Below are 19,681 nucleotides of genomic sequence, written 5' to 3'. Positions count from 1 at the left end.
AAGACAATGACTACATATACATGAGAGAAAAACCCCTAAAATGCATAACTCTTCCTATTTAGTTCAAACTCATAAGCTGATTATGGATGGAACCGGTACTGGCCTAAGTCCTATGCTTCCACATACACCAGTATGAAATTTTCACTTTGGGTTTTTGTCAAATTAATGAATGGCCACAAGAAATTGAAGACACATGAGTCGTTAAACTATTCTCCCTTTTCATGCCTTTGACTTTGATTATTCTTGGCCTCGGGATGCAGCACAATGTGATTATACTCTGATACTTCTATGTCTCTGTTATGTTGGGAGGAACGGAGGGAATTATTTCTTAAAGACATTATTGATGAAGGATATAACTACAGGGATCAATATTATTGGGTAATGGCCGTTTCATTCATGGAGAGTTTTTATGGCACTATTCAGCAATCAAAGTTCAAACTGATTGAGTTTACGTTTGTATGCGTCACAGAAGGTTTTCCTCCATAAAATGAAAGGTCTACGTAATCCTAAGGATCTTCCATAGCTGGACATAATTAAGTTCTACATAACATATATAGATGAGAAATGAGGTTTTCCACACGATTCAAGTGAAACTTTTTGAAAGTTTTATCTTCTATAAGATTGGGGGATGCAATGAAAACAGATAGCATTTCGACTCATCAATGTCTTTATTCCTAGGTACACCAGGAGGACCAGGTCGACTGATAACTTATAATTTATTTTTGACCAAGGGGGCATCAATTTTATGCTTTATTGTACTCTTTATGCCCTATTTGCTGGTAAGTTATTTATTTGAGTAAATGCAATTAATTGGGCAAGTTTTTCCTGTAAAATATTTACCCAGTAAGTATATTTATCCATTTTTTTTTATTTTCCAAGTAAAATAGGAAATGACACTTTTAACCATAAAAAATCATTATTAAAATGGGCACTTTTGTCTCATTCAAGTATTAAAAACTTTCCCACCAAGTGAGAAAATTATTAACACACCTAGGAAATGGTATCACTTGGGTAAATGATACCGAAAAAAACTTTCTTTGATCCCTATATTAATCTGCAAAAAGAACATGAGATTCTTAGTCAATAGGAACCAAAATCTAAAAAAAAATGTCCCCTTTATTATGCATTGCCTAGGACCTGTTATTATTTTTGGCCCTGGGAGAAAGGGCAATAAAAAGTTCAGCAATTGGTGTCTGAAATCACCCACCAACTCCCAAAGGACCCGTTATTATTCTTGGTCTTGGACCAGCTATTGCTCTTCTTAGATTTAGGAGTAACATTTTAATGTGTATTTATATCAGACTTTAGCCGATTTCAACACAAATGGTTTCCTACGAAGTGGCTGCTCTATCTAAATACAAGGGCTTTGACGTGGATCGAAACACAGCATGTTCTTTTTCAAAGCTGAACCTAGGGTGCCATCCACCGCAAGAGCTATCTCTACATTTCTGAATTTCTATAGGAGTACTAGCTATTGGGGGCATTGGGATATCCAAGATTTTGGAAGCAGAGGATTTGCTTGGAAATAGGAATGGCCAGTGACTTTGACCAGATACATGCAACAGAAACAAAATTAAAATCAACGCAGTTTTAACAACTTCATCCATGGATAAAAGCCGAAGGCTTTATGATTTGTAAGGGGAGGAGAGATTGGCTGCGAGCAGAAACCAGTAGCTAGCCATGCACCATGACCATGAGTTATTGAAATAAAATGTTTGAGAAGGATGAGACTTATAGACCCAGCCCATTATACCCTTATTTCTGGTTCTGGAGTCTGGACCGACGTGTTTACTCCTTACGCTTTTATATGTAAATAGCAGAAGCAAAACCACAAATCGGAGCAGCTGGGGCCAACTTCTGGGAATGAGAAAATTGACAGTGAGGGGTAGTGTGGTCAGTGGCCACAGTTCATTCTCGTTCCATAAATGTCCACTTCCGAACTCGGTACTACATGACTGACAGATTCGTTTTCTGAAGGTTTATATAGACTGGATCTGTCCATCAGCCGCGCTCGATCCTTCGCCTCCACTTTTTTGTCCTGACCAGTCAAATCGCTTCCCTACCCATCAAAGCCTAAGAAAACTATAGGACTGAAGGTGAACGATCTTACTACCATAGGGAAGAAAGAAAATAGCCAATACCTATGAAACAAATTAAAATAACAACTGGATTTTATACAAAAATAAAAAGGAACTGGAATTCTTTACAGCTGGTTGTATTTTTTTAATACATTTTCTGGTGGAAGAAAATAGATATTCAGAAGCTCGTTTTCGTGGTCTGGGGTTCCAGGAAACAATTGGGTTGCTGGTCTGCGGATAAAACGTGAAGCAGGCTGGTCTAAAGTTTGATACAAAACTGTTTCATTCAACCACGGTAGATGGCTAAAATAACAGTCATCTCATGGAGTCAATCCTTTGCTGGACGAGCAAGAGGGAAGGCTATTTTACTTATTGTTATTTATTTATTTGGCTGGTCTGTGCTAACATATATTAGACCTCTGCGGCGGGGATGATGAAGAATATGAGAGAATACAAAAAAAAACGCTGCCAGAAATAGCTTTGGAACGAAAAAGACAAAAAAAAAAAAAAACTCTGGTGTCTCCGAGTTCCGACCTTTTCTTTTTAGAACCGTTCAACAGTTCTCGACGGCCACCACACTTTAGCTTTCAAGGCGAAATCGTTATAAGCTTAGGGATCCTACGTGCAAAAGGTTTGTCCCTCAGGCTCGTTGTGTCTCAATCTAAAAAGAACGTAGCTGTCTTTATCCAGAACAACCATGTTTAGTTCCACTTCTGATCATCTCAGCTACTGCCAGCAATAGTGGCAGTTGTGGATTGCTTGGAGACATGAGGCCTCTGTTTATCTTTTCCCTCACAAATTTTTCCTACCGAATCCCTCATTTCATCGATCCAGAATAGGTTTTGTTTAATCTTCTTCTGTGGGGAACTTTGTACTTTCCACTCTGCTGCTGGGTTTCAAGGTTTTCCTCGTCGTTAAAGCAAAATTTTTCCTCTAGCTAGATAATAAGAGAGCTGGTATATATTTATTTTGTATTGTTTGCTTTTCTAAACATCGTCAACATGGGCTAATACTGTTTCAGTTTGGACAATGAAGGGAAAAGATAAAACAGAGTATAGATATTTATATACACAACCAGAGACAGAAATCCAATGAAATCCAAGTTCATCCATCCTCATTCTTGTGCTAGATATATAACTTTCTAGAACTAGAGAGTAGTATAATTTAGAAAAACCCAAAGTCCAAAATACACTCAAACCTGACGATTCTTTGGTGGATGCTAGTCCCTATATATGATAGAGATTATACATTGTCACATAATTGATGTATAGAAAGTAATGAGATTGAGATGACACCTCTCCCGCCATGAAAGAAATTTCCATCAAGCTAGCATAATGATCGAAAACTGCTGATCAGACAGAAGACTGTAGTTGGTTTTTCTATTCATTCAAATGGCGGAGCATCCAAGGCGGCATAAGTGAGTTGGTCCGAGCATGCGAGCGAGCTTCTTCATCAACGCATGCGGCGCCCCTTCCCTGGTAAGTACCACTGAATCATATGTATAGAAAGTTTTAGCCTTAGCAAGTGGGCAATGGTTGGTTGAGAGAAAGAGAGAGAGATAATGACCTTATAGCAAGTGAGGGAAGGGGCTGTGATAGCAGGAAGGACGGTGAACTTTGTCCTTGGTTTTGTTGGTCCCAGTGAGCCTGCTGGGCCAGAGCCTTTTCCTTCTCCTTCTCCTTCTCCTTGAGCTATTTAAGAGGAATATACGGTTGACATATGTAATGAGTCGGAATGTGGTAGGATTTTGTCATGTGAGCCCATGCAAGTAATAAAAAACTTACCTTTTTAGTCAGCATGTTGTTTTGCTCCTGCAACGCTTTCTCCTGTAAGAAAGAAAGCACAATCAGTGTAGATAATGTGAGATGGTGCACCTTAGAATATTGGGTTGCTAAAACATTTTTACTTATTTTGTGTCGCCATCTGCAAGGTCTTACTGGGAGGGATGAGAAATTTTGTCTTAGTTTTACAAGGAAAATCTACTACTCTTTATGAACCTAGAAACAATTAGCAACCCTTATTCCTAGAAACGCTGAGAGTTGAAATAAATGCATTTCACATTGTTTCCACATGAGGGTTATCAGAATAATCAATATGTTTTTGTGTTCTATTTACTTCTCCGTTTATATTGTTAATTGTAATAATCCCTGAGGCATGGGCTTACCTTTTTCTGAAGTTCTGAAATAGAGTCATAAATGAGTTGGTTCTGCAAGGGAAAGAATTATTAAAGTAATTAGCCAATTGTTGAAACTGCCAAATAATTTGAGGAACAAGGTTAACAAACCTTTCTTGTTCGTATTTGTTTGAGAGCAGTGTCAAGCTGTTGCTCTAAATTCTGGAGCTCCTTCAGACTCATGGACTCAAGGTCTTCTCCAACATAATGCCTGGAAACATCAGGGACAAAGTCAGCTTAATTTCCTGCCCACTTTTATCATTGTTGCTTTGACATCAGGCTCTACCTTTGGTTCCGCTGTAAAATCTCGATTTTATTCTTAAGCTTTGTGTACTCTAGAGACCAATTTCCCTGCACAGTATTAATCAAAAGGGTGAGCCATCTACATGATAGCACTGAATCACAATTAGAACAGTTTCTTTAAACTTGGTTTAGAAGTTGACAGTAATGTTTTTTTTTTTCTTTTTTATTTGTATTTTGTAGTGGTTCCAATGTCATACCTGTGAATCGGAATCAGCAGCAATAAGCTCTCGCTCTGCATAAGAATATCTTTCATAACGTTCAAGGATCCTTTCCATGCTGTAATAATTTTTGGGGGTGGGGGATAAGGAAAATCTACCGAGTTAGTTTATCTGCAACAGACTAAACCATATGAAGGAACCTTCCCTCCCCACAAACAGCAATAGCAATACTTTCGTCATGCAAAGTTCACTTTTTCAGAAAATGCGAGTAAATAGAGAGATAAAAATCTACATGATGTTAGCTTTATTTCATGGTGATTTACTACTGCCCAAGGGGAATGATATCATTCTTCACATCCTTGTATATCATTTTTTTTGGTAAAATCATCTTTTGTATATCACTTACCTGTATCGTGCATGAAGACTGGTTCTGGTTATTTAAAATATTGAAAATGTTATTCATCCCCGGGTTTCCATGGGATTTTAATACCAAACAAAATTTGAAATGATGTATTTTCTCGTCAACTGTCAACATGCTGTTTAGAGGAACTATTTACTGTGGTTCGCTTCAGCAATAATTGCAGATTATCACACACTGCACGTGGCTTGGCCAAAGCTGGGGTAATCCGTAAAGTGGCAGCATTCTACCTATAGAAGAGATCCATGAGTAAGGCTGTCATGGGAGTATGAATGTCCGAGAACTGATTATTTCGGAATCATTCGACCAGCTATCCAAGCCCCATTATAAATTATTTATGAATAATAAATGTATTCGTTTTTTATTTATATAAATTTAAACTATATATATAAGCAAAAGATTGATTATTATATTTGTAAAATTTTAATTTTTTTCTTCATTAATGAAATGGACTCAGATTAAATATAAAATTCCATGAACCAATAAGATCTAAACCTGAATCTAAGATCCGTAACTGTTCATTGCAAAAAAAACTATATTTTGAACTATTCTTCATTCTTTTTGCCCCCTTTTCACAAGCTTTGTCTATATAAATTTAAACTATCCAAGCCCCATTATAAATTATTTGTGAATAATAAATGTATTCGTTTTTTATTTATATAAATTTAAACTATATATATAAGCAAAAGATTGATGATTATATTTGTAAAATTTTAATTTTTTTCTTCATTAATGAAATGGACTCAGATTAAATATAAAATTCCATGAACCAATAAGATCTAAACCTGAATCTAAGATCCGTAACTGTTCATTGCAAAAAAAACTATATTTTGAACTATTCTTCATTATTTTTGCCCCCTTTTCACAAGCTTTGTTTATATAACAACTCAGCTGCTGCAGCATTGTGTAATGACTATACTTTGGGATTCCTATTGATGAATTCCATCGATTCTCGATACTCTTCAACTCAAAGGTAATGCTATTTTCCACATCTTTTCTTGTTGTTTCTCTGCCTTCCCACACTTCTAAGCTATATGAATTTGTGATAATTGTAGTTATTGTGCTGGACACTTCTCACAAGTGATTCTTGAACTTAATGCATTCTCAGGAAGTGAAGGAACCATTACTTTGCAATCTGCTTTTTCTTTTTCACCAAAATTTCTGATCATATCAGCTATGTAAAACCCAGAATTGTGTTCTTCCCTATTCATGATTAGTCTCTCCCTTCTCGAGTGTTGATCAAAATCCAAGAATATCCTTCAAAATAATTACTAAATCTAAATCCAAATTTTGTTAAATACCTGGTTCCAATTCGACCAAATATACAGCCACTGACTGGTACCCTGTTAGAAGTTTGTAGGTCTCCTCAGGAGCCATTGGTGTATCCAGGACAACAGCGTAAGGAGTTGTTTATGCTGAAGCAACAAGAATACATATCCATGGGAGGAATTGGAGAAGACTGGTAAGTTATTTGCAAGCTATGCCTGGCACAATGGCTGTACTCCAGACATCCATGCCTACAGCTTGGAGTGAAGGTAAAGATAGCTAAATAGCCAAACTAAGAAATCCAGGACTACTTGAAAAGAGTACATACAAGAGACTGAGAACATCTACATTAGTTTTTAGCGGGAAAACGAAAGGGATGTCAATCTTGGTTCTCCATGCCTGTTTTACTTGGCTAGTAGTAACTATAGGGATCTTCTAGGGATGCTTCGTGGCCTTCGCCCAATGTATACATTTATTTGATAGGGCATATTTATAATTGTCTATGTGGTTACCCAGCCTTGGGTTTCTCATTCTTATCAAAGGATGAAAGAAAAACACTTGGTTCTGTCATCTACAACGTGCTAATCATCATCTTCATATCATCTGCTTAGCTCAATCTTCCTTTGCAATCCCCCTCTAGTGAAACAAATCAATCCTAACAGTTTGAAATCTCCTTTGTAAACATTGTCCAGGGAATGGGAATCCTCCTGATTCAATCATGCTATACATGCTGTGCTTTATCTACATTGAACATCTAAAAACCAAGGTTTTCGTCACATTGCTGAACTGCTTGAAAGAGCCAACCTGTCACCAGCCCAGGAATCTGGGTCTGTTGAGTTCCCAGCATGATTTGTTTTTTTTTTTTTTTTGTAAAAAAAATAATAATAAATAAATAAAATACAGTTCAGTCCACCCCCAGAAATCTAGAGCTCCACTCTAGGGGTGGACTGAATCCTTTGATGCCAAATCCACTAGGCGGGGCTACTAGTAGACTAGGAAGGGGCTTCAAATCGGATTTCTGAGGGGGATTGCAGTCCAAAATTCCCAATAAAATAAAAGATGTTGATTGAGTTGATTTGGTGTCCTAACCGGTCAAACTGTAAACCATTTGACCCAGTCAACAGGTCATTGGTTAACCAAAAAAAAATCTCTAGGATTCTCAATTTAGTTAGTGATTACCCGGCTTTTATGGCAAACAAAAACAATCATTAGAGCATTTAATGTAAAACTAATTGGTGTAGCATTTAATAAAATTAACCTTCAAAATCCAATAATGTACTATAAAGGTTTTTTAATTAGTTTGCAGTTAAAAACCCATTAGTGAGTTTAAATCTGGGTCCACTTGTCTTCTTTTAAAACCAATTGGTGCTTTTTCGGGGTTCATCTTGAACCGATAACAACATTACTATCTAAATGAATTTGAATGGCCATTGAAAGCCCATTAGTGAGTTTAAATGTGAGCCCATTTGTCTTTTTTTTAAATGAATTGGTTCTTTTTTGGGGCATCGTATTGAACTGCATCGGTTAATGGATATTCTATTTGTAAATAACAAATTAACACCCTACCTTATCTAAAAGAATTCGGACCCATAAGGCCATACAATATAATGTATAAAGCATTTCTTTTGGGTCTTTTATTTGATGTTTAGCCGATGGATGTTTCAAAATTAATAGAAATATCAAATAATAAAATCCTAGATGCTCATTGTTTGAGAGTGGAGGGAACTATATGCAAAGAAAATGCTCTTAGAATGACTTTCTTTCTTCTTTTCCTTGAGAGGAAAGGTGACCATGATGTCTCATGAGGGTCAGAGTACTGATAGAATGGGATTCATATTTAATTAATCAGTAATGTGGATTTTGTTGTATCTTCTCTGCCGAGTGAAATATGTATTGGGGGAATGGGTTCTAGTTGATCTAAGAGTATAGACTTGCGCCTTGTTCTTTGGTAGAGAAAGCTAGGTAATATTTACATGGAAGACTAATGCCTAAATAACGAACTATTAACTGCAAACTGAAGAAGCTAAGAGAAACAGGTAAAACTAAGGTGGTGTCCGATTCATGGTTCTAAACAAAAGGTGTTATAGTTCAGAATCATACCAAACTTTTCTTGAAGCAGACTTTTCTTTTTTTACTGCAATGCAAATATGGAGTTACTAGCCAGTGGGACGGCAACATAAGAGTTTTGTGCCCTCCCCCCATCTCATTCACAATTACTAAAATACAAGAATGCGCGACTATTTCTTGCAATATAGCATGTGTGAAAAACTGATGTGAGATTTTATGGAGAAGATCAAAATCATGAAGCAAGATTTAGCTCTGAAAAGAAAGAGAAAAATGAGAAACATGTGTCGTGATGTGCCTAACATTGTATGTTCCTAGTATATATCTGGAGTATAATAATACATTCAAATGGACATGTGCACGAGAGAAAGAGACTATTCAGTTAATACTTTATAAATATTTTGACAACTGTTTTTTTTTTTTTATAAATAATATTTTGTCAACTGTTAAAGTTATCTTTAATCGTTTTCAAGGTTAGATTGAGGGTATTTCACGGGGCAAGTATCAAAAAGATTTGAGCCTGCTTACAATACTGTGCCTACTTGATCCCGACTCTCCTAGAACACCTTTTGGCTATTTATACATGCAACTCATAGAAACGCTTGAATATGGATTTTAACCTTTAAAACTTCTATGAGTATTCTTTTCAGGATATGCATTTGAGTTATTTTAGTTCTGATAAGTTTAATAAAGTTGTAATGAGATTAAAAAAAGAAGCTCTGATGGAGATAAAAATACAAAGACTTGAATATTCTCACATGTTGACACCCTATCAATAAAACAACTATAACTCACTCAAGAGGTATAAAATTCACAAGTCTTGGTTTGATAGGGAAGATAACCTAATTTAGAGACACCATAGTTATAAATTTTAATTAGCAAAGGTAAGATTTATTAAATTAACTTGGAAAATGAGTGATTAATACAACTTGATAGACCAAAGTGTCACACCCCTCTTACAAGCCCAAGTTACAAGGATACCCAAAGCAACCACTGCCTCATAACCCCTTGTTTGGTTAGGAGTCAGTTAGCTGTGAGATTCGGGGAATCTGAATCTATTCCTCATAGAGTGCTCCTCACAACTCACAGCATGTAACAGGAAAGTATATCAAACTTATATGTTATTATTCATGAGAAATATTCTCAATACAGTGGAATGTGGCTGTGAGATTGGGGTGCGGAAAGTTCTACGAGAAACAGATCCCAATTCCCAAGGAATATGCTTATTGGATTTTTCCAATGCATAACTACCTATGAGTCTCCTTCTGCCTCAATCATTTTGAATCCCAGCTGTTTAGCTAGCCTGTGAACTTGCAATAGAACCAACAGTTCAGCCTTCAAGGAGTTTCCCCAACCAATTGTCCTTGAAAATATTGTCACAATACTCTTGCTTGAATCACTGAAAACCCCTCTTATTCCATCTATTCTCGGGTTTTGGAGGGAGCTCCCTATGAAATTTAATCTTACTCTATTACCAGTTGGGAGTTCCCATTCCAACCTAAGTCTTGAAAAGGAATTGAAGATGTCTAAGGTATTTACCCAAAAAGCTACCTCTATTTTTATGCTATCAATCACTTCCTCTAACGTTTTGCCCTTCACCAAGAATATTCTGTCTTCCCACACCACCCAACAAACTAAGTACTAAGTGTCTTTTCACATCACTACCCCCTTTTTCTTTTGATTGCCTCAAGAAGTTAGTGACATCATAATTATGTGATAAATCATCTCTATAAAATAGGTTAAAAAGTTGTTGAATATACCTTTTCCTTGAAGAATCCTTAAATACAGAATATTTATTTTTCTTGGAATCAATCTGCTTTTCTGAGTATAGTTTGTACGTTAATGATGAGATGTTTACTCATCTAGACAATGATACTTCTTTTTTCACCCCTTGGAAATTCTTTTGTGTAGGTTGATCCCAAGCAATCCCTTCCACTTACATTTGATGCAAAACATGCCCTATTAATGAGTCACCTCAACTTCCTATTTTGATGTTGACAAATCAATCTTCTTTTAGTACTCTTATTATTACTTTTTCTTAAGGTACTCATTTTACAAACTTTCCACAGCAAAGGAGTTTGCTGTATTTGATTCATATGAGTCGATTCATATAAGGTGTATCAGTTTCTCGTTTTGTACTTTTTTTTTGTGCTTTTTTGGACTCCTGTTTAAACCTCCAGGATTTGTCTCATCTATTTGGATGAGAGTGATGGGTGATGTAGCTGAGATGGTCAGTCTTCATACACTAAAATATACCTTCGAAAAGGTTGGTAATTATGAATAGTTCATTTTTCTTTTTGTATCACATGTTACAAATTACAGAGGAATTAAGGGGTGGATACAAAGAAGGAAGCACGTGAGGTGCATTCACCTTACCTTCTCTACTAGGTCAATCTGTTCCTTTTTCTTAAAAGATGCTTAGAACTTTTTTTGGTTTGCTTCCAGTGGTTGTACGATAAAACATCCTATTTTCCAATGAATATAAAGGAACAAGCCAGAGGTTTCAGTGAAGAAAACTTGTAAAAGACCCAGCTGGTTATGTAAGGTTATGCATCGGTCTTTTTGCACCTGGGCATAACATGCCCCATCAAAATCTTGTATCAAATAGATTTTGAAGTTGCCTTTCACACGATGGTTTGTCTGGGTAATACATGAAACAACCATATATATATATATTTGGGAAAGCTAATGCTAGTCAAATTCAATCTGTTGAATTGGATAATTTTAGTTTTTATTACATCTTGTGTTACAAAATTATTCTATATGCTATACATAGTTGGACACAAGCAATGAATTCGCCCTTTAAACCTATTTTCATTAATTTGAGATTTGTGGGTCTTTGCACAATAATGAAACGAGTGCAACATCACCAATTTGCATTGCTCTCCAACATCCGAGGAGCAACAAGTTGACATTGATTTTAGAAATTTTGGTTATACATGTTTCTTAAGAAGGATATGCAATCCTTCATAGAATGATGCCTAATTTTTCTTTCTTTTTTTTCCTATTTTCAGCTTGCATTTTTTTTTCTTGTGTTAATATAACACTTCATCTTGCTATTTTTAATAATTTCGCTTTTTAACATCCATTTAACTAATATAAAGACTCTAATGATTGATAATGTTCTATATCATGTTCTTATCACGTTATATATTTGTTTTAGAACTTTTACTTTATGTTAGTTTATTTCATGGACGTAGTTTATTTCTTTCTATTTTCCTCGGGGTAACTGTAAGAAGAGGGTTATCGGGTTCTTATCACTTTCTAAGAAAATTTAGTACATTGCTGGTGATATCAATTCTTCCACTTTTCAAGTCTATTTTCGTTAATGAACGAGTTTTTTTTTTTTTTTTGTTAAAAAGTAAATGAACGAGATGAAAGGTACTTGTTTTATGTTTACTCACTATCATGTTTGAAGTCAAAGTTGGTTGAACTTTACATAATGCAGAAATTGTAAAAAAAAAAAAAATACTAGTAATTAATTGTACGATACTGATCCAAGGGCATTAATATCACTCGACTTCTTGAGATGTTTTCCATTTTTTAGTGTTCTTGAAATTTTCAGAAAATAAAACCCTATGATGCTAACTCCACTACAATTTATGGTATGAGCATGAGTGCCAAAACCGTGGTGAAGAACATGAGAATAGGCCATCCATGAAGGACAACACACCAGTAAAGAGTATTCAGGAAGCTAATGCTGACAATGTTATGATATCAAACATTGTATTAAAGACTTAAATTTACCTATTAACACTTCATTTATTTAAGTTGCAAAGATGTTATGATATATTAAACATTGGAGGCTCTCCATTAGAGAAGATATCTATGATAAACAAAAATATTTGGCTGCCTTGGTGTATTAGACTAAAAGATGGACTCCAAGGATTCAAATAACTAGGAACATTTATCTACTGTTTCTCGAAAGCGTTGCAAGTTGATAGAAAAGCTAAAGCCTAAATATCTAGCGAAAACCAATTATAATACTAAGTCAATTACCATAGGGACCTCAAGTTCTTCACAGGTAAACTCTAATTCGTATATTGAGAATTTGAGATACAAATCTATTGAGCATGCCTAACAACGAGTGTAATGATGATAATGGAGTAGGTTCTCGTTTCTGGTAGAGGCCCGTTAAGTAGGTTGGGTGGTAACACAAGGCAAGCTAGAAACTACGTACAAGCCTATTTCTATATAATACGAATTGATTTGCCTGATTTTCTTCATGTGATAAAAATAATGGTTGAATAATGTGACTTGGGGACTGGAGACTGGAGAGGTAACCTGTTAGCGGAGTTGAGTGACAGTTACTGACCAGATACCAACACAACTGAAGAATTAAGAGCTCGTTTGGATGGTCTGAATACTAGAGAAACTTCAACTTAATACGTCAACGGCAGTTACTATAGAATGATTTCACTGTTGAAGCCAACACCGTCAGTGGGATCACTGAACCTCGTTGGAATATTATTAATTAGGAGTTAATAATTATAGTAGTTCAAATCAGCCCCCACAAGATAGTTTCCCACAACGTTCCACTGCATGTCTTGGCCTTGTATTGAAAACATCTTTGAATGATAGTATAAAAAATGATGAGGTATCATTAGGAGATATTCCTAACACACGATAGGAATGTGCTATGGGGCATTGTGGGAAACTATCTTGTGGGGGCCGAATTTTAACCTTAATTAGAGAGCTTCTTGAAGAGACAAATAATAAGATCCACCAAATTTTTTAGATCAGGAAATTATCTACCATCTAACAGTAGAGATAGCCAAGCATCTCGCTGAGCATGATGCAAGGTTTAAGTTTCTAGTTTTGTGCTGGTTTCTATATTTAGCTCAATACACCTAGGGGTTATGGGCATTGCTCTAGTCTCCCGCTAATTAGGTATAAGCTTCCATTCAATTTTAGGATATGTATCATAACACACTTAGGAAATGGATGTGGGCAAATGATTAAGATATGCACGACTATGGTAGGAAACTGGTGCAAGTCTCACAACTGAGTCAATAACACTAAATCTGAGGCACTATGGTTATAAATAAGGCAAGTGTGAGCAAGTGGGATACACTTGTGATTCATTAAATGCTGGAGAATACAAAAAGAATTAAAATATGCGTGTGCATATACCTTGAAAAAGCAATATATTTTTCATTAATACCTAAAATATTAATTTTAAATTTCATAAGTTGGGCTAAAGGTTGAAGCTCATGTAATTTTAACAATTTGTTGCAGTGTGTCCTATTGGTTAAGTTCATGCTTGTGGTGTGGGTGACTTCGGTTTAGTCCCTAATTTTGGCATTGTAATATATAATTTTTTAACATTAAATAGTCAATACAAAAGTAGAGAGTTGATGAATCTTTTATCTAGAATTAGAAAATAATGCATCTTTAAAGTGGGTGAGAGAAATTCTTAAGAAAAAAAAAAAAAAGAATGGCAACTTTAACAAAAAGAGTGCCTTAGAGAGTTACTAGGTTATGCATTAGCTGATACAGTGCTAATATCGGTTGGGGTCTCAATGGACTGGTTTTAGATTGGACCCCATCCAGACCAGCATCAATTTGGACAGACGAACAAGAAATATTGAAATGGACTAGTCCAGACTTAATGGTCCAAAGTATTTATTGGATTAAATTGGACCTGTTCCATCCATCATGAATTTATATTGGATTGGGTTGGATTGAACCAATATCTGGTCCATTTATAGAAGATAAAAATATAGATGTCAATGGACCAAGTTTTGGAATAGAACTAATCTAAATTAAAATAAATTTGAACAGATTGGATGGTCCAAACATTGAATTGGACCGGTCCAAAATGGTTCAAAATATCAGTTAGATTGGATAGGACCTGATCCATTTGTAATGGACTTGCATTGGACTGGATCAGATTGGATCAAATCCATTCCAGTTGACACCCCTGGATATTGGCCAATACAGTGGACATGGGTGGAATGGCATGTATTGCGGTCCTATCTATATCTTCACCTTTCTTAATACTCAACATTGATGTCAATTTTGTAGACCTACTTTGGGATAAACTCCCAAGTACAAAATTCGTATTAGATAGAAATTTCAAAAAGGGCAACAAATTGGGTTAACAAGATGAAATTTTGATTTTGAAAATAATTTTAACATAATCTCTTACACTTGTGCAAGTTTTGAGGAGATGGGCTGAGTTTGAACTTGAGTGAAATCTAGGGGTAGAGCTATAAATCCCTTGGACAGATTTCAAGACATTAACAATGTTCAATAAACAGTGCTTTCAACGAAGGTTTAAATTTTTTATACATATCAGGCCATATCAGCCGATACATATCATATCGGGGGCTTCCTGATACGCCCCTACAGGGGTGTTTCAGGGTCTCAACCAGTTCAGGGGGTGAATGGGCCTTAAACCAACCCTTCTGAATCAGATTTAAAAAAAAAAAAAAAAAACTAAAAAATTAAAAATAAAAAGCTATTGATACTGTCTGATTATCTTGAACCTTTCTTTCAAACTTTGGTTCTACACTAGGAATTAACTTTATTATGCTAATCAGTGAATTACATTGTCAATTTATCTTGAACTATTGATACTATTCTATCAAATTAAAGTGAACATCAGGAACTAATTGTAGATATTTGAATGTAAAGATTGCTCCCCTATTGCATTTCAAACATTCAAATCCCCTAAAAATTATATTTCTCTCTTCTATTTCTTATTCCACATCTTCTTTAATTTTTTTCTTGATCTGTCACATCGTTTGAGTTTAAACTTGGATACGACAAAGCTGTACAAGACAAACTATGAAAATGTTGTCCACAGGAAAGCCAAACTTACATCATTATCAAAATTAACTTTATCACTGGCCACTTTTTTTTTCTAACTTAGTCTTTAAACATACCTTTAGATTACTAGTTGAATCTAGGGGTTATCTCTACAATGTCTGCCATTTTCTGCAATGTTGGGGCTTGAAATGCTCAATCTGATTTGTCTACTAATTAGGGGACCTTTGCGTTTGCCACCTACTCAACTCCCAGTCCTCATTATAACCCTGTATCCCCACCTTTTATTAGTACGTACTTCCCACAAATAACAGCCAATATTCTTTGGTAGAAAAATTAAAAGAATAAGAAAACACGAGAGAAGAATAATAAAAGAGGATTTTATTCTTGCGATGTGGCTAGGATTTTGGAACTCAAAATCTGGCCCATCAATAGGCCATTTTGGATCTCAAACTAATTTTTCACGTGGAAATGTCTTTTAAATTATCATTACGATTTTTAATCATTTATCCATTTGGATTTCTAACAACATGAATCTAGAGAAATACAAAAAGGAACATCTTGTTTTCTTCTTAAACTGAACTGATAAAAATTTGAAGTGTCACAAAAAGGGGCTTGCGATAGCTTTAGGACCAGTGGTCAAAACTTTAAAAATAAAGAAAAACGGTACAAGTAATTCCCTACATTAGACTTAGAACAGATGTCATTAAGTTCTTGGAAAGAACCAGCACGAGAACTAATAATTAGAAAAAGATTTAGTTTCCCTTTTGATTAGCATGGAAGATTCTTTTTGTAACTTGTCGAAGTTTAAGCTGACCTTAAAAATTTGGATATCAGTTGGTTGGTGCCTGACTCATCCCATCCCCAGTATATTATTTTGGGCAGAGTTCTAGACATATTAGGTAAGACCGAGACAGCAAGACATGTAACCTCACTCATTGTCTGGTCGAACACAATGTTCACTTTACTTACTATAGTTGCTGAAGTCAAACTCGAGACTGTTGGACGACTTTCCCACAGTTGATTGCAATTCATCACCTTCCGAAGGTGGCAAGGTGAGGTTTCTACAATTCCTACGCATGCATCTATTAATACTGATTACTGTATTCCTTTTTTTAGGTTTCTCTGTTCAAGCAGTGTCTGTATCTTCTTATCCATAATAACTAATAAGAACGTGAATAACATTTATCCATACGTTTCATCCTAAATCTCTTAAAGATTAAGCTTCACAACAAGAGCTTTACTTATCTCGAAAGTAGTCGTTCATGCAAATCAAAACAAACAGTCATGTAAAACAACAGACTACCAATCTGGGACAATGGTGTAGAATCAGACCTACAACACCCACATACGTTCAATTTCGTCTCACCAAACGAGACAATCAGTTCACCAAATGAGAAAACATAAAACACTAGTTCAACCAACATGTAAAAACAAAGCTCGTAAGCTTGCCAAAGATCTATACTTCCAAAAGAAGCTACAAGCCTACAACAATGTATGGTCAGAAGAAAGAGCACCCACCAAACTACGAGAGTTCTTGATAAGTTTCAAATGCTAAAGCTAAACGGATCTTATACATATATGAGATTCAAGCGCACATAACCTCGTCTTTCACTCTGAGTCTTATTTAAAATATGACTGATTAAAATTATATGTTTAGTCTTATTATTTGATAAAGAATATAATAAGCCATAAAGTAGATTATGAACCATTTCAGTATTTTTCCTATGGATGAGCCAGTCTAGTCCCCTCAAACTCAGCTTATATGTCTTCTATCGGTCCATCTCAGCGAGAAATGACTCTACCTGCCAGAAAAAAAAAAAAAAAGAAAAAAAGAAAAAAAAAAAGTAGTATGTAACAATGTTAAAAGAATCCCTCCGTACCATAACGTGGCAACCTCAAGGGATTGTACACAATGAGCACGCTCTCATTGAATACCCCCAGCTTGTTTGGATCAGAATTTGAGAAAGTTGAATAGTTTTCAGTAGTCTGCAATTTTGCGCCCATGACTGATGGGCGCTCATGACTTAAATGAAAACGGGCTCAGAGAATCATCACTGCATCTCGAGACGAGAATGCACAGCAAATCAACACGTATGCACTTCTAACGTGCACACCATGCCTTCCTCGCTTAACCTGCGCACCTTCTTCTCACCCAGTCACCCTTCTCTCTCTTTTAAGTTTTTACCTACCTTTTATTTTGTTAATAATTTCTTTGATTCTTTCTAGTATTTTTCGTTTTCTAGCAATCTGACTACGAGAGGAAACTCGGAAAGCAAATTTTCCCTTTCTATATTCTCTACATTTTAAAGCCAGAAAGTTGCACCTACGAGTCTAGAACTAGGTTAGGATAATAGACATCAATGAAGTTAGCAAGGAGCTGCAAACTCGCACGAGTTCAAGGCTCAATGAGTGGAGAGATCGATGTTCAACATTCACCAGCATCATCGATACCAGTCTCCGGTTTGATCGGAATCCGAGATTCCGGTCGAAAAAAATAATAAAAAGAGACAAACAGATAAACGGCTTTTTTTGCATGAATTTTTTTCCGGTACGAAGGACAGGAAATATATTGCAATACAACAAAGCACAACCCATACAAAGTCCGCTATGGTTTAAAAATACAAAAAAAAAATGTAGAAATAAATTAAATTATGCATATAAATATTGTTGGCTTGGATTCTTTTTATGCAGGTTTCTCGAGAAAAAATATATTCTTGAGAACATACTGGAATTGATGTGTATAAATTCAGACAAGCTAAGTTTCATCATCTTTATCTTTTTTTCTTCCTGTTCTTCTGATTTAGAAGTTGTATCTTCGAGTATATCTAGGTTTACGAATCGATTTTCACGAATCGGCAAGAGAGCAAAGAGGCAATCGTTTTTTGGGAAATGCGAAGCATGAACAACGTGATAATGAAGAATCAGACCATAGAGACGCAGCAGAAAAAAGAGAAAACCTAGAAAGTTTAGGAGACAAGCAAAATACGGTACCCGGAATCAGTGGCGTACTCGAAGAGCTTTCCCTTGGTGGAGAAGACGATCACAGCGACCTCAGCATCGCAGAGAACTGAGATCTCGTGAGCTTTCTTGAGCAATCCGTTCCTCCGCTTGGAGAAAGTCACCTGGCGATTGATCTTGTTCTCGATCCGCTTCAGCTGAACCCTACCTCTCCCCATTTCTACTTTTCCTTCTTCTTTTCCAGGAATCTCAAGTAACAAAGAAGAAGGAGATAAAACTAGAACGGAAATTCTTAGATTTGAAGCAAACGATAAGCAGAAAAAAGTAGAAAGAGAGAGAGAAAGAGAGAGAGAGAGAGAGAGAGAAGAGCTTAGGTAGCTACATATAGATTTTAACAGAATACGAAAATTTCCATTTTTTCCCTCGCCCTCTCTTTCCCACTCTCTCTCTCTCTGAGTGAGAGCCTCGGCAGCACAGGTTTGGTTTAATTGTATGGAAGTGTGATGAGGCAAAAGCTTTGTTTGTGTGCAAGGATGAATATATAGAGAAGTGGAAAACCGGGGGGAGGGAGGAAAGCGGGTGGGATGGGGCGGTATGGAAAAACCAGGGTGGTATTTCATGGATGCGTTGTCGAGTTGCGATTGGATCGACTACTGCACAGTCGTTATTGTCTCGTTTGGGAACCAGACTTTAGACAGTCCGTACGAGTTGTACGGGCAGAGGGTATAGCTCGCTAAGAGCTGGAGCTTGGAAGGAGGGAGGGAGCAGGGAGGGAAGGAGGGGGGGTTCCATTATTTTTTTGTTTGTTCCGTTGACGGCGCCTTACTTTCTTTATAAATCCAGCATTAAAAATCCCGCGGGAGTGGTGGAAACTGGAAACTCTGGCAGGTTTCCGCCAGGCGCCAGCGTTTCTACTTGTGCAGAATCATGATCAGCTTGGAACCGGAGTTGCACTGATTTTCAGTTTTGCCAAAATATCCTTTTTTTGTTTTCCACTTTTATTTTGCTTCTCTTCTCCGTTTTTTAAACTTTCCCTTCTTTTGCTTTGCTTTTTAGGATCGACTACTCCTACTACTATTACTATCTACCCTCACTACACAACATACACTCATCAGCCATGACCTCATGGGTGTAAGCATTGTACTCATCCACCAGTAAGAATTGCTTGTCCTTGGTAAAATGATGATGATAATAGTGGGTCATGGTTAAAACTTAAAAGACTTCATCATTATGGCTACTTTATGAGAGAATGAAAGTCCAAAGCCATGAACCGGTTTGGACCATGCATGGCTTGGTCGGTTTCAGATTCTTTGGCACAGGGAAAGAGAGGAGGTGGCTTTGCTAATCACTCTCAATAACATTAAACTGTTTGTGCAAAAGGGGATAGGCCCATCTATACTTTCTGTTGAAATTTAATTAATTATAATAGGGATGGCCAGAATCAAACTTTAAACCACTTGGTCAAATACGTTCTAAACTATCCAACTTG

General features: G+C 36.2%; 1 protein-coding gene across 1 annotated transcript; it reads right to left on the bottom strand.

Annotated features, from left to right (window-relative positions):
* Positions 1 to 3,113: 3,113 nt before the first annotated feature.
* Positions 3,114 to 18,715, bottom strand: LOC148863370 (agamous-like MADS-box protein AP1). Its single transcript, XM_088974770.1, has 8 exons — positions 18,226 to 18,715; positions 4,752 to 4,830; positions 4,538 to 4,602; positions 4,363 to 4,462; positions 4,243 to 4,284; positions 3,863 to 3,904; positions 3,645 to 3,769; positions 3,114 to 3,566 (listed from the first exon to the last, which is right to left on the bottom strand). Exons 1-8 carry the CDS (start codon positions 18,408 to 18,410, stop codon positions 3,458 to 3,460), a joined length of 747 nt encoding a protein of 248 aa, XP_088830896.1. The 5' UTR covers positions 18,411 to 18,715; the 3' UTR covers positions 3,114 to 3,457.
* Positions 18,716 to 19,681: the final 966 nt, after the last annotated feature.

Source organism: Nelumbo lutea, chromosome 3, assembly GCF_056320005.1.
Source record: "Nelumbo lutea isolate HS-2025 chromosome 3, American lotus-T2T, whole genome shotgun sequence".
NCBI classification, from domain to species: Eukaryota; Viridiplantae; Streptophyta; class Magnoliopsida; order Proteales; family Nelumbonaceae; genus Nelumbo; species Nelumbo lutea.
The sequence above is the reverse complement of the archived record's forward strand: the minus strand, read 5'-3'. Positions and strand labels throughout refer to the sequence as shown.

Coding starts and splice junctions, on each gene's coding strand:
- LOC148863370 (XM_088974770.1), bottom strand. CDS start 18,410: ATGGGGAGAGGTAGGGTTCAGCTGAAGCGGATCGAGAACAAGATCAAT. Junction 4,285..4,362: donor AACAAATACGAACAAGAAAG/GTTTGTTAACCT, acceptor TTTCCCTTGCAG/AACCAACTCATTTATGACTC. Junction 3,770..3,862: donor ACAACATGCTGACTAAAAAG/GTAAGTTTTTTA, acceptor CCTCTTAAATAG/CTCAAGGAGAAGGAGAAGGA.